The 14101-nt window shown below is 41.0% G+C and overlaps 1 protein-coding gene across 1 annotated transcript in view; it reads right to left on the bottom strand.

Moving 5' to 3' along the window:
- The window catches only part of LOC124545359 (odorant-binding protein 59a), a 178155-nt gene that overhangs the window by 45878 nt on the left and 118176 nt on the right, over nucleotides 1-14101 (bottom strand). Inside the window, exon 4 of the mRNA XM_047124264.1 lies at nucleotides 12867-12902. Coding sequence (XP_046980220.1) covers nucleotides 12867-12902 — 36 coding nt within the window. The remainder of the gene's footprint in view (nucleotides 1-12866; nucleotides 12903-14101) is intronic.

Genomic DNA, 14101 nt, shown 5'->3' on the forward strand with positions numbered 1-14101 from the left:
ACAACAACAACTTCTTAGACAACATTGGCCCATAGTGTTAAACAGTATCATTGAATGGTAAGAATCACAGCACACAATAGCAATGACATAAGGTAAATGTATACTCATACATCATTTAAGACAACCAGGTGTGGGAAGCTGAAGCTGTAGATAGGGCAAAGAGGGGGACTGTGGGATCTGTCAGAAAGGAATTTGACAAATGAAACACAAATAAAACAAACATAATAACATATGCTCATTAATCTAAACTAACAACATTATAGTGCTGCATACAATATCAGTGACATAAAGTGAATATAAAATTGTATCCAGATGAGGGAAATTGAAGCTGAGGAGGGGACAACAGGAGGGTGCAGCAGGAGGGGTTAGGGTATGGGGTGGCGGGGGGGGGGGGGGGGCGGGGGGGGGGGGGGGGGAGTAGGCAGTGGGGTCTTTTGGGAAGGAAGTTGGCAAATGACAGAAGATACATGAAAGAAAAATAATTACATATGCAGGCAGGGTTGGAGGATCACATCCATACCTCCATGTACAGAAAGCAACTCCGTGAGTTAAAAATCATTGGGCTGAATAATTAAATAGAAATAGTAGAACATAGGTTTCATAGGCAACTCTGGTCAATGTAAGCTAACAACAGTAAAATGGGAGGGGTTATAGCATACACTGAACTATTTCTATGTAATTATTTAGTCCAATGGTCTTTATCCCATGGGTTTACTTTCTGTACATAAAAGTGTGGCCATGTTTCTACAATTCTACCTACATATGTTATTATGCTTATTTTATTTATATGTTTCATTCATCAAATTCCTGTTGTCCCCCTCTCTGCTCACTCTACAGCGTTGACTTCCCGCGCCTTATTGTCTCGTCTGGTTTACAATTCTATATGTACTTTATGTTATTGCTATTGTAATTGCTGCAATTCTATACCATTCAATGATCTCATTTTACTCTCTGACCAGTGTTGCCTAGCAGCCGTTGTTGTAAAATTATATAAAAATTATGAATGTACTTCCTGGGCCTGATGCTATGTACAGGTCGTCAGTTTATGTATATCTACTGTTGTAGTCCTATAGTGTAAGTGTGCAGAATCAAACAGTGTGCAATACAAGTGCCTCCATGCCCTGCCTAGAGAGGTCACCTTGCATCCTGAGCAAACAATGCAGCAAGCATTGTGCCATGTGCGTAACAGCCCAATATAAGCCTGGCCTTGGCCTCACTTACGTTTACTTACTTATTGTATACTCACTATGAGTATGTATATTGTAGTGTTCTGTTGTTATGAGACTTTGTACTGTTCTATACTTCATTCAGCATTATTGTGGATCTCTTCATGTGAAAGCAGAATGAAACTTGGTTGGTATTACTTCTAACATTGTGTTTCTACACTGTTACAACACACTTGGCAATTAATGCAGTATTCTACTCAACATGTTTCGTTTCTTTGGTTCAATATATAGCCAACATGTCAGTGGAAGTACTTTGTCAGTTACTTTCTGAACAACAGTGAGCTCTCACTGACCAGCAGCAGACTCCCTCAATGGCACTAAACAATTTGGCAGGCTCATTGACTCATCAGCCTCCACCACCATTGACGCAACGTGCACCATTTCCTCCATGTGATGATCCTACAGAAGATTGAGATGCATATGAAAAATACCTTCTGCAACATTTTGAAGCTTTTGGAGTCACTGACCACAATTTGTGCTTTATCTTTATCATGGATTTCTTCTCATGTTTATCACTTTTTGTACCAACTAGCTCCTCTTTGGGATCCTGCCAGTCTCTGTTTTGATGAAATATGTCAGTTGCTCTCTAATTATCAATGCAAACATACCCATGTTATTACTGCTCACACTGGGTTCTACTTTTGTCAGAAGCAGCCACAACTGTCATACAGAGCTTTTGAAGTGGAACTTCATGGGCTTAGTCATCATTGACAGTTTGTTACTGAAGCCCACTGGGACTAATTTGCTGATTTGATGATTTGTGATGCTATAATAACCTGGCCCCTAATAGGAAACTTCACGAACAAGCTTTACAATGTGAAGATCTCTCTCTCACGGATTTTCTTAACAATGCTCAGTCTTTCGAAGCATCTAGGGGAACAGAAAATGAGATAGAAGCATGGTGTGAAATAGCTACTAATGCCTCCTCTCTACTTCAGCCAGTGTTGGTTGAATCGTGCAGGGAAGATAACATCATGGCCATCCAACCATGGCCCCCACGCCACATGGAGAAGTGCCATGCTAAGTAGCAGCAGCAGTGTCACAACAGTGGCCACATGTTCCTCTTATGGCATGCCCTTATTGTTTTGTTCAACATGACTGGGCCGCATGTCCCAAGTGTTGAGCAATGTGCAACCATAGTTAAAAAAAAAAAAAAAGGGGGGGGGGGCGTATTGCTTTTGTGTGCAGCTCTTTACCTCCTTCACTAGACATGAACATGCATGTGAATAGTGTTTCCCAACTGACTGTAGCCCCAATCAATCTCTACATTGAAGTATGTGTGGTGGACAATATGTTAAAAATGCAAGTGGACACAGTTATAACAGTGACTTTGTTAAATTCACAAACAATTGTGGATCTTGGATCACTGGCGCTGTCCTCTGTATATCACTTGCTGATGAGTTGAAACAAGCAACAAGTATCTGTACTGGGACAGTTTTCTGTTTCTATAGTATAGTTTCTATAGTATAGTTTCTATAGTTCCCCCATGAACCATGGACCTTGCTGTTGGTGGGGAGGCTTGCGTGCCTCAATGATACAGATGGCCGTACTGTAGGTGCAACCACAACGGAGGGGTATCTATTGAGAGGCCAGACAAACATGTGGTTCCTGAAGAGGGGCAGCAGCCTTTTCAGTAGTTGTAGGGGCAACAGTCTGGATGATTGACTGATCTGGCCTTGTAACACTAACCAAAACGGCCTTGCTGTTGTGGTACTGCGAACGGCTGAAAGCAAGGGCAAACTACAGCCGTAATTTTTCCCGAGGGCATGCAGCTTTACTGTATGGTTAAATGATGATGGCGTCCTCTTGGGTAAATATTCCGGAGGTAAAATAGTCCCCCATTCGGATCTCAGGGCGGGGCTACTCAGGAGGACGTCGTTATCAGGAGAAAGAAAACTGGCATTCTAAGGATCGGAGCATGGAATGTCAGATCCCTTAATCAGGCAGGTAGGTTAGAAAATTTAAAAAGGGAGATGGATAGGTTGAAGTTAGATATAGTGGGAATTAGTGAAGTTTGGTGGCAGGAGGAACAAGACTTTTGGTCAGGTGATTACAGTGTTATAAATACAAAATCAAATAGGGGTAATGCAGCAGTAGGTTAATAATGAATAAAAAAATAGAAGTGCGGGTTAGCTACTACAAACAGCATAGTGAACGCATTATTGTGGCCAAGATAGATACAAAGCCCATGCCTACTACAGTAGTACAAGCTTATATGCCAACTAGCTCTGCAGATGATGAATAAATTGATGAAATGTATGATGAGATAAAAGAAATTATTCAGGTAGTGAAGGGAGACGAAAATTTAATAGTCATGGGTGACTGGAATTTGTCAGTAGGAAAAGGGAGAGAAGGAAACATAGCAGGTGAATATGGATTGGGGGGAAGAAATGAAAGAGGAAGCCGCCTGGTAGAATTTTGCACAGAGCATAACTTAATCATAGCTAACACTTGGTTCAAGAATCATAAAAGAAGGTTGTATACCTGGAAGAACCCTGGAGAGACTAAAAGGTATCAGATAGATTATATAATGGTAAGACAGAGATTTAGGAACCAGGTTTTAAATTGTAAGACATTTCCAGGGGCAGATGTGGATTCTGACCACAATCTATTAGTTATGAACTGCAGATTGAAACTGAAGAAACTGCAAAGAGGTGGGAATTTAAGGAGATGGGACCTGGATAAACTGAAAGAACCAGAGGTTGTAGAGAGTTTCAGGGAGAGTATAAGGGAACAATTGACAGGAATGGGGGGAAAGAAATACAGTAGAAGAAGAATGGGTAGCTGTGAGGGATGAAGTAGTGAAGGCAGCAGAGGATCAAGTAGGTAAAAAGATGAGGGCTAATAGAAATCCTTGGGTAACAGAAGAAATATTGAATTTAATTGATGAAAGGAGAAAATATAAAAATGCAGTAAATGAAGCAGGCAAAAAGGAATACAAACGTCTCAAAAATGAGATCGACAGGAAGTGCAAAATGGCTAAGCAGGGATGGCTAGAGGACAAATGTAAGGATGTAGAGGCTTGACTCACTAGGGGTAAGATAGATACTGCCTACAGGAAAATTAAAGAGACCTTTGGAGAGAAGAGAACCACTTGTATGAATATCAAGAGCTCTGATGGAAACCCAGTTCTAAGCAAAGAAGGGAAGGCAGAAAGGTGGAAGGAGTATATAGAGGGTTTATACAAGGGCAATGTACTTGAGGACAATATTATGGAAATGGAAGAGGATGTAGATGAAGATGAAATGGGAGATAAGATACTGCGTGAAGAGTTTGACAGAGCACTGAAAGACCTGCGTCGAAACAAGGCCCCGGGAGTAGACAACATTCCATTAGAACTGCTGATGGCCTTGGGAGAGCCAGTCATCACAAAACTCTACCATCTGGTGAACAAGGTGTATGTGACAGGCAAAATACCCACAGACTTCAAGAAGAATATAATAATTCCAATCCCAAAGAAAGCAGGTGTTGACAGATGTGAAAATTACCGAACTATCAGTTTAATAAGTCACAGCTGCAAAATACTAATGCGAATTCTTTACAGACGAATGGAAAAACTGGTAGAAGCGGACCTCGGGGAAGATCAGTTTGGATTCCATAGAAATGTTGGAACACGTGAGGCAATACTAACCTTACAACTTATCTTAGAAGAAAGATTAAGAAAAGGCATTTGTAGACTTAGAGAAAGCTTTTGACAATGTTAACTGGAATACTCTCTTTCAAATTCTGAAGGTGGTAGGGGTAAAATACAAGGAGCGAAAGGCTATTTACAATTTGTACAGAAACCAGATGGCAGTTATAAGAGTCGAGGGACATGAAAGGGAAGCAGTGGTTGGGAAAGGAGTGAGACAGGGTTGTAGCCTCTCCCCGATGTTATTCAATCTGTATATTGAGCAAGCAGTAAAGGAAACAAAAGAAAAATTCGGAGTAGGTATTAAAATTCATGGAGAAGAAGTAAAAACTTTGAGGTACGCCAATGACATTGTAATTCTGTCAGAGACAGCAAAGGACTTGGAAGAGCAGTTGAACGGAATGGACAGTGTCTTGAAAGGAGGATATAAGATGAACATCAACAAAAGCAAAACGAGGATAATGGAATGTAGTCAAATTAAATCGGGTGATGCTGAGGGGATTAGATTAGGAAATGAGACACTTAAAGTAGTAAAGGAGTTTTGTTATTTAGGGAGTAAAATAACTGATGATGGTCGAAGTAGAGAGGATATAAAATGTAGACTGGCAATGGCAAGGAAAGCGTTTGTGAAGAAGAGAAATTTGTTAACATCGAGTATAGATTTAAGTGTCAGGAAGTCATTTCTGAAAGTATTTGTATGGAGTGAAACATGGACGATAACCAGTTTGGACAAGAAGAGAATAGAAGCTTTCGAAATGTGGTGCTACAGAAGAATGCTGAAGATTAGATGGGTAGATCACATAACTAATGAGGAAGTATTGAATAGGATTGGGGAGAAGAGAAGTTTGTGGCACAACTTGACCAGAAGAAGGGATCGGTTGGTAGGACATGTTCTGAGGCATCAAGGGATCACCAATTTAGTATTGGAGGGCAGCGTGGAGGGTAAAAATCGTAGAGGGCGACCAAGAGATCAATACACTAAGCAGATTCAGAAGGATGTAGGTTGCAGTAGGTACAGGGAGATGAAGAAGCTTGCACAGGATACAGTAGCATGGACAGCTGCATCAAACCAGTCTCAGGACTGAAGACCACAACAAACAACAACATAGTGTACAAAGCAGTTTTTTAACCTTTGACCTTTCTAGTAGTGGATGCCCCCCATGAACCATGGACCTTGCCGTTGGTGGGGAGGCTTGCGTGCCTCAGCGATATAGATAGCCGTACTGTAGGTGCAACCACAATGGAGGGGTATCTGTTGAGAGGCCAGACAAATGTGTGGTTCCTGAAGAGGGGCAGCAGCCTTTTCAGTAGTTGCAAGGGCAACAGTCTGGATGACTGACTGATCTGGCCTTGTAACAATAACCAAAACGGCCTTGCTGTGCTGGTACTGCGAACGGCTGAAAGGAAGGGGAAACTACAGCCGTAATTTTTCCCGAGGTCATGCAGCTTTACTGCATGATTAAATGATGATGGCGTCCTCTTGGGTAAAATATTCCGGAGGTAAAATAGTCCCCCATTCAGATCTCTGGGCTGGGACTACTCAAGAGGATGTCGTTATCAGGAGAAAGAAAACTGGCATTCTAAGGATCGGAGCGTGGAATGTCAGATCCCTTAATTGGGCAGATAGGTTAGAAAATTTAAAAAGGGAAATGGATAGGTTGAAGTTAGATATAGTGGGAATTAATGAAGTTCGGTGGCAGGAGGAACAAGACTTCTGGTCAGGTGACTACAGGGTTATAAACACAAAAGCAAATAGGGGTAATGCAGGAGTAGGTTTAATAATGAATAGAAAAATAGGAATGCGGGTAAGCTACTACAAACAGCATAGTGAACGCATTATTGTGGCCAAGATAGATACGAAGCCCACACCTACTACAGTAGTACAAGTTTATATGCCAACTAGCTCTGCAGATGACAAAGAAATTGAAGAAATGTATGATGAAATAAAAGAAATTATTCAGATTGTGAAGGGAGACGAACAATTAATAGTCATGGGTGACTGGAATTCGAGTGTAGGAAAAGGGAGAGAAGGAAACATAGTAGGTGAATATGGATTGGGGCTAAGAAATGAAAGAGGAAGCCGCCTGGTAGAATTTTGCACAGAGCACAACGTAATCATACCTCACAATTGGTTTAAGAATCATGAAAGAAGGTTGTATACATGGAAGAACCCTGGAGATACTAAAAGGTATCAGATAGATTATATATTGGTAAGACAGAGATTTAGGAATCAGGTTTTAAATTGTAACACATTTCCAGGGGCAGATGTGGACTCTGACCACAATCTATTGGTTATGACCTGTAGATTAAAACTGAAGAAATTGCAAAAAGGTGGGAATTTAAGGAGATGGGACCTGGATAAACTGAAAGAACCAGAGGTTGTAGAGAGTTTCAGGGAGAGTATAAGGGAACAATTGACAGGAATGGGGGAAAGAAATACAGTAGAAGAAGAATGGGCAGCTGTGAGGGATGAAGTAGTGAAGGCAGCAGAGGATCAAGTAGATAAAAAGACGAGGGCTAGTAGAAATCCTTGGGTAACAGAAGAAATATTGAATTTAATTGATGAAAGGAGAAAATATAAAAATGCAGTAAATGAAGCAGGCAAAAAGGAATACAAACTTCTCAAAAATGAGATCGACAGGAAGTGCAAAATGGCTAAGCAGTGATGGCTAGAGGACAAATGTAAGAATGTAGAGGCCTATCTCACTAGGGGTAAGATAGATACTGCCTACAGGAAAATTAAAGAGATCTTTGGAGAGAAGAGAACCACTTGTATGAATATCAAGAGCTCTGATGGAAACCCAGTTCTAAGCAAAGAAGGGAAAGCAGAAAGGTGGAAGGAGTATATAGAGGGTCTATACAAGGGCGATGTGCTTGAGGACAATATTATGGAAATGGAAGAGGATGTAGATGAAGATGAAATGGGAGATAAGATACTGCGTGAAGAGTTTGACAGACCTGAGTCGAAACAAGGCCCCCGGAGTAGACAACATTCCATTGGAACTACTGACGGCCTTGGGAGAGCCAGTCCTGACAAAACTCTACCATCTGGTGAGCAAGATGTATGAAACAGGCGAAATACCCTCAGACTTCAAGAAGAATATAATAGTTCCAATCCCAAAGAAAGCAGGTGTTGACAGATGTGAAAATTACCGAACTATCAATTTAATAAGTCACAGCTGCAAAATACTAACACAAATTCTTTACAGACGAATGGAAAAATTAGTAGAAGCCAACCTCAGGGAAGATCAGTTTGGATTCTGTAGAAACACTGGAACATATGAGGCAATACTGACCTTATGACTTATCTTAGAAGAAAGATTAAGGAAAGGCAAACCTACGCTTCTAGCATTTGAAGACTTAGAGAAAGCTTTTGACAATGTTGACTGGAATACTCTCTTTCAAATTCTGAAGGTAGCAGGGGTAAAATACAGGGAGCAAAAGGCTATAGAATTTGTACAGAAATGAGATGGCAGTTATAAGAGTCGAGGGACATGAAAGGAAAGCAGTGGTTGGGAAGGGAGTAAGACAGGGTAGTACCCTCTCCCCGATGTTGTTCAATCTGTATATTGAGCAAGCAGTAAAGGAAACAAAAGAAAAATTCGGAGTAGGTATTAAAATTCATGGAGAAGAAATAAAAACTTTGAGGTTCGCCGATGACATTGTAATTCTGTCAGAGACAGCAAAGAACTTGGAAGAGCAGTTAAATGGAATGGACAGTGTCTTGAAAGGAGGATATAAGATGAACATCAACAAAAGCAAAACAAGGATAATGGAATGTAGTCTAATTAAGTCGGGTGATGCTGAGGGAATTAGATTAGGAAATGAGGCACTTAAAGTAGTAAAGTAGTTTTGCTATTTGGGGAGCAAAATAACTGATGATGGTCGAAGTAGAGAGGATATAAAATGTAGACTGGCAATGGCAAGGAAAGCGTTTGTGAAGAAGAGAAATTTGTTAACATCGAGTATAGATTTAAGTGTCAGGAAGTCATTTCTGAAAGTATTTGTATGGAGTGAAACATGGACGATAACCAGTTTGGACAAGAAGAGAATAGAAGCTTTTGAAATGTGGTGCTACAGAAGAATGCTGAAGATTAGATGGGTAGATCACATAACTAATGAGGAAGTATTGAATAGGATTGGGGAGAAGAGAAGTTTGTGGCACAACTTGACCAGAAGAAGGGATCGGTTGGTAGGACATGTTCTGAGGCATCAAGGGATCACCAATTTAGTATTGGAGGGCAGCGTGGAGGGTAAAAATCGGAGAGGGAGACCAAGAGATCAATACACTAAGCAGATTCAGAAGGATGTAGGTTGCAGTAGGTACTGGGAGATGAAGAAGCTTGCACAGGATAGAGTAGCATGGAGAGCTGCATCAAACCAGTCTCAGGACTGAAGACCACAACAACAGCAACAGTAGTGGATGATGCCAACACTGAAAACGTAATTGGATCATATGCCTTTAGAATTTTTGAGCTCTCTATTTGTGACAAAGTGCATCTGGTATTGGATCAAGTTCTCTATCAACAACTGGATGTGCTCTGCTCAGAATATTCCTCCCTGTTTTCAGAAGGTTTAGGGTGTGTTGCCAGTTTCAGGGTTCTCATCACAATGAAACCAATGGGACACCCTTATTATTTTCATGCCCGCCCAGTCCCATTACAGGAGCAAGACAACTTAGAACAAAACCAACTTCTATCTTTGGATGTTATCACACACGTCGCCTGTAGTGAATGGTCTACTCTGACGGTAATTGTCAAAAATACCTAATGGAAACCTTCAGTTATGTGGTGGTTTTAATGTGTCTGTAAATTCACAGTCTATTATTGATACCTATCCCTTATCCCATCCAGATGAACTGTTAGCAAGGTTTCCCAGGGACCAATATTTTTCCAAAACAGAAATTTCAGAATCTTACTTACGGCTGCCTCTGGGTAATGATTCCAAACATGTCCTCATAATAAATACCCTCTTGGGATTATGCAAATACCAACACCTGCCATTTTCCAATGATTTTTGGAGCAACTCATGGCTTCTGTGCCAGGGTGCATTTACTACCTGAATGATATCATGATCTTAGGTTCCACAACAGATGAAATTTGCAGAACCTTCGTGCCTTGTTCATAGTTCTACAGGCCACTTGTGTGAAATATAAATTGTAAAAATAACAATTCTTCAGCAGTCTATCATCTATCTCAGTTTTGAAGACTCACATAGTGATGTCAAGACCTTATGGCACTATGTCAGTGCCATTACAGCTTTGCCACATCCTACCAATGCCAAAGAGTTGCAAGCCTTTCTTGGAAAGATTGCATGCTACTACAAATTTCATCCTGGTGCAGCAATGTTGGCCCAGCTGGTTCATGCTGCCTTATGTAAAGATGTTTTTTTTTACCAGTTGATGACCTATGAGCATGTGTTTATCCTATTAAGGTCAAAATTACACTCAACACCTTGCTTGGTTACCTTACAACCAGGCCAACATCTTGGTTTGGTCACAGACATCTCCCAGTGTGGTCTTGGGGCCATTCTTGTGCAAAAATACGTGGACAGTTCTGGTCACCCTTTTGTTTACATTTCCAAACTTCTGAATCAGCGATACAGAATTACTCACAGATAGAGAAAGAAGCCCTTGCTATCATGTACCCACTACAAAAATTTCATGTTTTCCTGTGTAGTTCTAAGTTGCATTTGATTACTGATCATAAACCTCTGGCTTCTCTTTCTAATCTTTCAGCATCCTTACTGGACAAAGTAGCCTATTGTCTCCAGTAATGGGCTCTGTTTTTGTTGTGCTATAACTATGAAATTTTCTGACTGACAGCACAACACACTAATGCAGATGCTCTTTCTCAGTTGCTGCTTGGCCTCGATCCAGCATCTGATCAGGATGAACTGTTGTGTTTCCATTTATACACAGAATCCCAAAACAAGGTGGATTGTTTCCCCATTACTAGTTCTCAGATTTTGGTGGCTGTCATGGCTGATCCTGTCTTATGTTAGGTTGTTCAATTTATCCAGTACAGCTGGCCAGATAAATCACTTGGCTGGGTATCAGATCCTTTGTGTAATTATTATGGTCTTCACCACCACATATCAGTTCTTGATGGTGTGCTACTGTTGGCTTCTGAAGAGTTGGTGCCCAGGATTGTGATCCAGTCCGCATTGCATTGGAACATCATGTGTCTGCCTCCATCACACCTTCACCACTGGGGTGTTTCTCATACAAGACTGCTGGCCTGCCGCCACACCTTTGATTGACAATGAGATAATTGTGTTGTGACAGCCTGCCTACAGTGTACCACCTATCAAGTGGCACCACAGGCCTATCTTTCCCTGTGGCCAGCCTCCCAGCACCCATGGGAGTGAATTCATGCTGGTTTCATGGGTCCATTCCTTAACTCCTTTTGGCTTGTAATAGCTGATGCTTTCTCAAAATCTCCTTATGTGGTTCACTACCCATCCATGTCCACAGTGGCTATGGTTATGGCCCTCTCAAAGTTCTTCCCTTAGAAGGATTGCCATATACACTTGTGATGGATAATGGTCCACAGTTTGTGTCTCAAAATTTTGAAGATTATTGTACAAAGAATGGCATCTTGCATGTTACAGTCAATCCCCCTTATCCGCAGTCCAATGGAGAGGTGGAGCAACTGGTCTGTACATTCAAGCTCCAGATGAAAAAATTTGTCACTCAGGCTTCTCCCAATGAAGCCCTCAAGAGGTTCTTGAATTCATGTAGGTTCACTCCAGGCGTTGACCGTAGGATGACAAAGCAACTTCACAGCCACCAGTCCTGTATACTGCTTCATCTGCTCCAGCCAAAGCCCTGCCACCTGCCTTCCAGTGATTCCAGTGATTCCATCTGGGCTCCAGTGTCTGGGACTGAGGGTTTGGCCAGCACCCTAAGTGAATAACAGCCATCGTTCATCACTGCCAAAGCTGCCAGGGCCACTGTATCTGTGTGCTGTGCAGCTGTAATGATTTGGCGTCATGACACTATGACCAGATCAATCCATGTGTGACCAACCTGTGAGCCCTCTGCCCCTGTAGCTGCTGTCACCATCTGTGCTGGACCCCATAGTGTAGTTCACATCTGCTCTGGCTCTGGTACCTCCATAAAAATGGGAGCATACCTCTTCAGTGACTTCTTGTCACACCTTTTCTTAAAAGAGGGCTTTGTCGCTCATCCATAAATTGTGGATTCCGTCTTCATTTCATCCAATAACATTTCATACCACTTGGCAAATGTGTATGTGGTTATTGTGATCTTGAAGTTGGAGGACTTATATAATCTGCACCTTGTATGGATGGCAGCAGAGATCATTATTCAAAGTCCTTGCTGACCACGGTGGCCGAGCAGTTCTAGGCACTTCAGTTTGGAATCGTGCGACTGCTACGGTCACAGGTTCAAATCCTGTCTTGGGCACAGATGTGTGTGGTGTCCTTAGGTTAGTAAGGTTTAAGTAGTTCTAAGTTCTAGGGGACTGATGACCTCAGATGCTAAGTCCCATAGTGCTCAGAGCCATTTGAACCATTTTTCAAAATCCTTCTCACTGACTGATTGGCTGAGACTAAGTTCTGCGCTGTGCTTTCTAGTTGATTCTCATGGATTTCTTCATAAAGCTTCATGCAAACCCTCAGTTCTCTTTGGGTTTGGCTTGTTTTTACACTATAACTTCTTCTTTTGGTAGTGCTACCAGGGTCTTGAAATTTTCTCACCCAAGGTTTGATAGTATTGGAAGATGACACGGGAACCCATGGGGATAAATAAAAATCTTAACAGAAAGTGTGCTGAGCTACAAACCTATCTGAGTGTTTGTAATATGTCCTTATATCAAACTCATGTTGTGTACTTGACCAATACTCCATGGCTGCTAAAACTTCCACTTATCTATGTGCACAAGATGAAGTCCCTCAGTCCCATAAACCACATAACATAGAAGCCAGCCAGTCCTCAGTCCATTTGATTGCCTCACCCTGTACCGTTTTAATTGTTCTGTACTCACCATTCCCATCTGCCTGAAGATACAGTGAACTGCACACTGGAACACAAATTAATCATAACATTAACTTCCAGTCTGAATTATATCTCTTACAAATTGTCACATTATGAACTTTATATGAGTCAGACCTCCAAGGAAAATATATATATTGAGATGATTAAATTAATGTTATTTGATTTGAATGTGTACCCTAAGATCTATAGGCCAAATACAATGTATTGCGAAATAATTTTACAAACTATATGTCTTGACACCAGCAGAAGAAAAAATCATCTTTATAAACATATATGCCAATATACTTCATTTGAGAGTTTTTTAATGAAGGAACAATATGTAAAGTTCTCAAAACAAATATTCAAAATATCCTGTGCTTCATTATACACTCACATGTGCTTATCAGATCATTGACTGTCACTCATTTAGAACACTCTGGTATATTCTTGAATGTTTCTGCAAGCTCCCATCCTAAATGTAGTCTCAGCATACCAAAAACAGTCAGTTGGCTGCACAGTATTAGTTTGCTTTGATTAGTGCCCATCCTAATTTCTTTCTCTTGAACAACACCTGTTAGATGGACCCAAACTGTAAAATTTTGACTAATGTGGAAGTGTCATACACTTCTTAGTAAGCAGAATCAGTGAGAAAAGAGGAGCAGAAGAATGGGTTTGTAGCAGAGTATTAAGCTAAAAAAACTGTAGTTTATTGTTAACGACATTCAGTTCCTGTAAAAGCCTTTTGAAATTTTGTGTTATGCATAATGCAAACCATTTCACTAGTGAATGTGACTGTACCTCATATATAACAATCATATCTTTGTGGCACAGCTGTTCTTTTTAGACAAGTGTTACGAAAGAGTCAATGTATAGAAATGACAGTGGAAAAATTCATATTCATTTATTCAACCACTCACCTATATCTGACTGATGTGTGGCTCATAGAAACATGCAACAAAAAACAATATTCATTCTAGTCTTCAAGCTCTTGCTCTTTCTCTAAAAAAACTATACACATTCACATGTAAAACCACACAGCCACTCAAATGCACACACTTGAAGCCTCAGTGAGACTGACTGTTGATTACTAGTTATTGAGAACAATTACCTGGGTAGATGCTGGAGGTGACAGAGTGGAGAAACACGCACAAGGTGAGGAGTGAGTAGTAGGATAGTGTGAGGCAGGTCTTTCAACAGATAACTCATGACTGCACAAGAAGGTGAAAGGAGTTCAGAGGGCTGTGC

This window comes from Schistocerca americana, chromosome 8, assembly GCF_021461395.2.
Source record: "Schistocerca americana isolate TAMUIC-IGC-003095 chromosome 8, iqSchAmer2.1, whole genome shotgun sequence".
In the NCBI taxonomy this organism is placed as follows: Eukaryota; Metazoa; Arthropoda; class Insecta; order Orthoptera; family Acrididae; genus Schistocerca; species Schistocerca americana.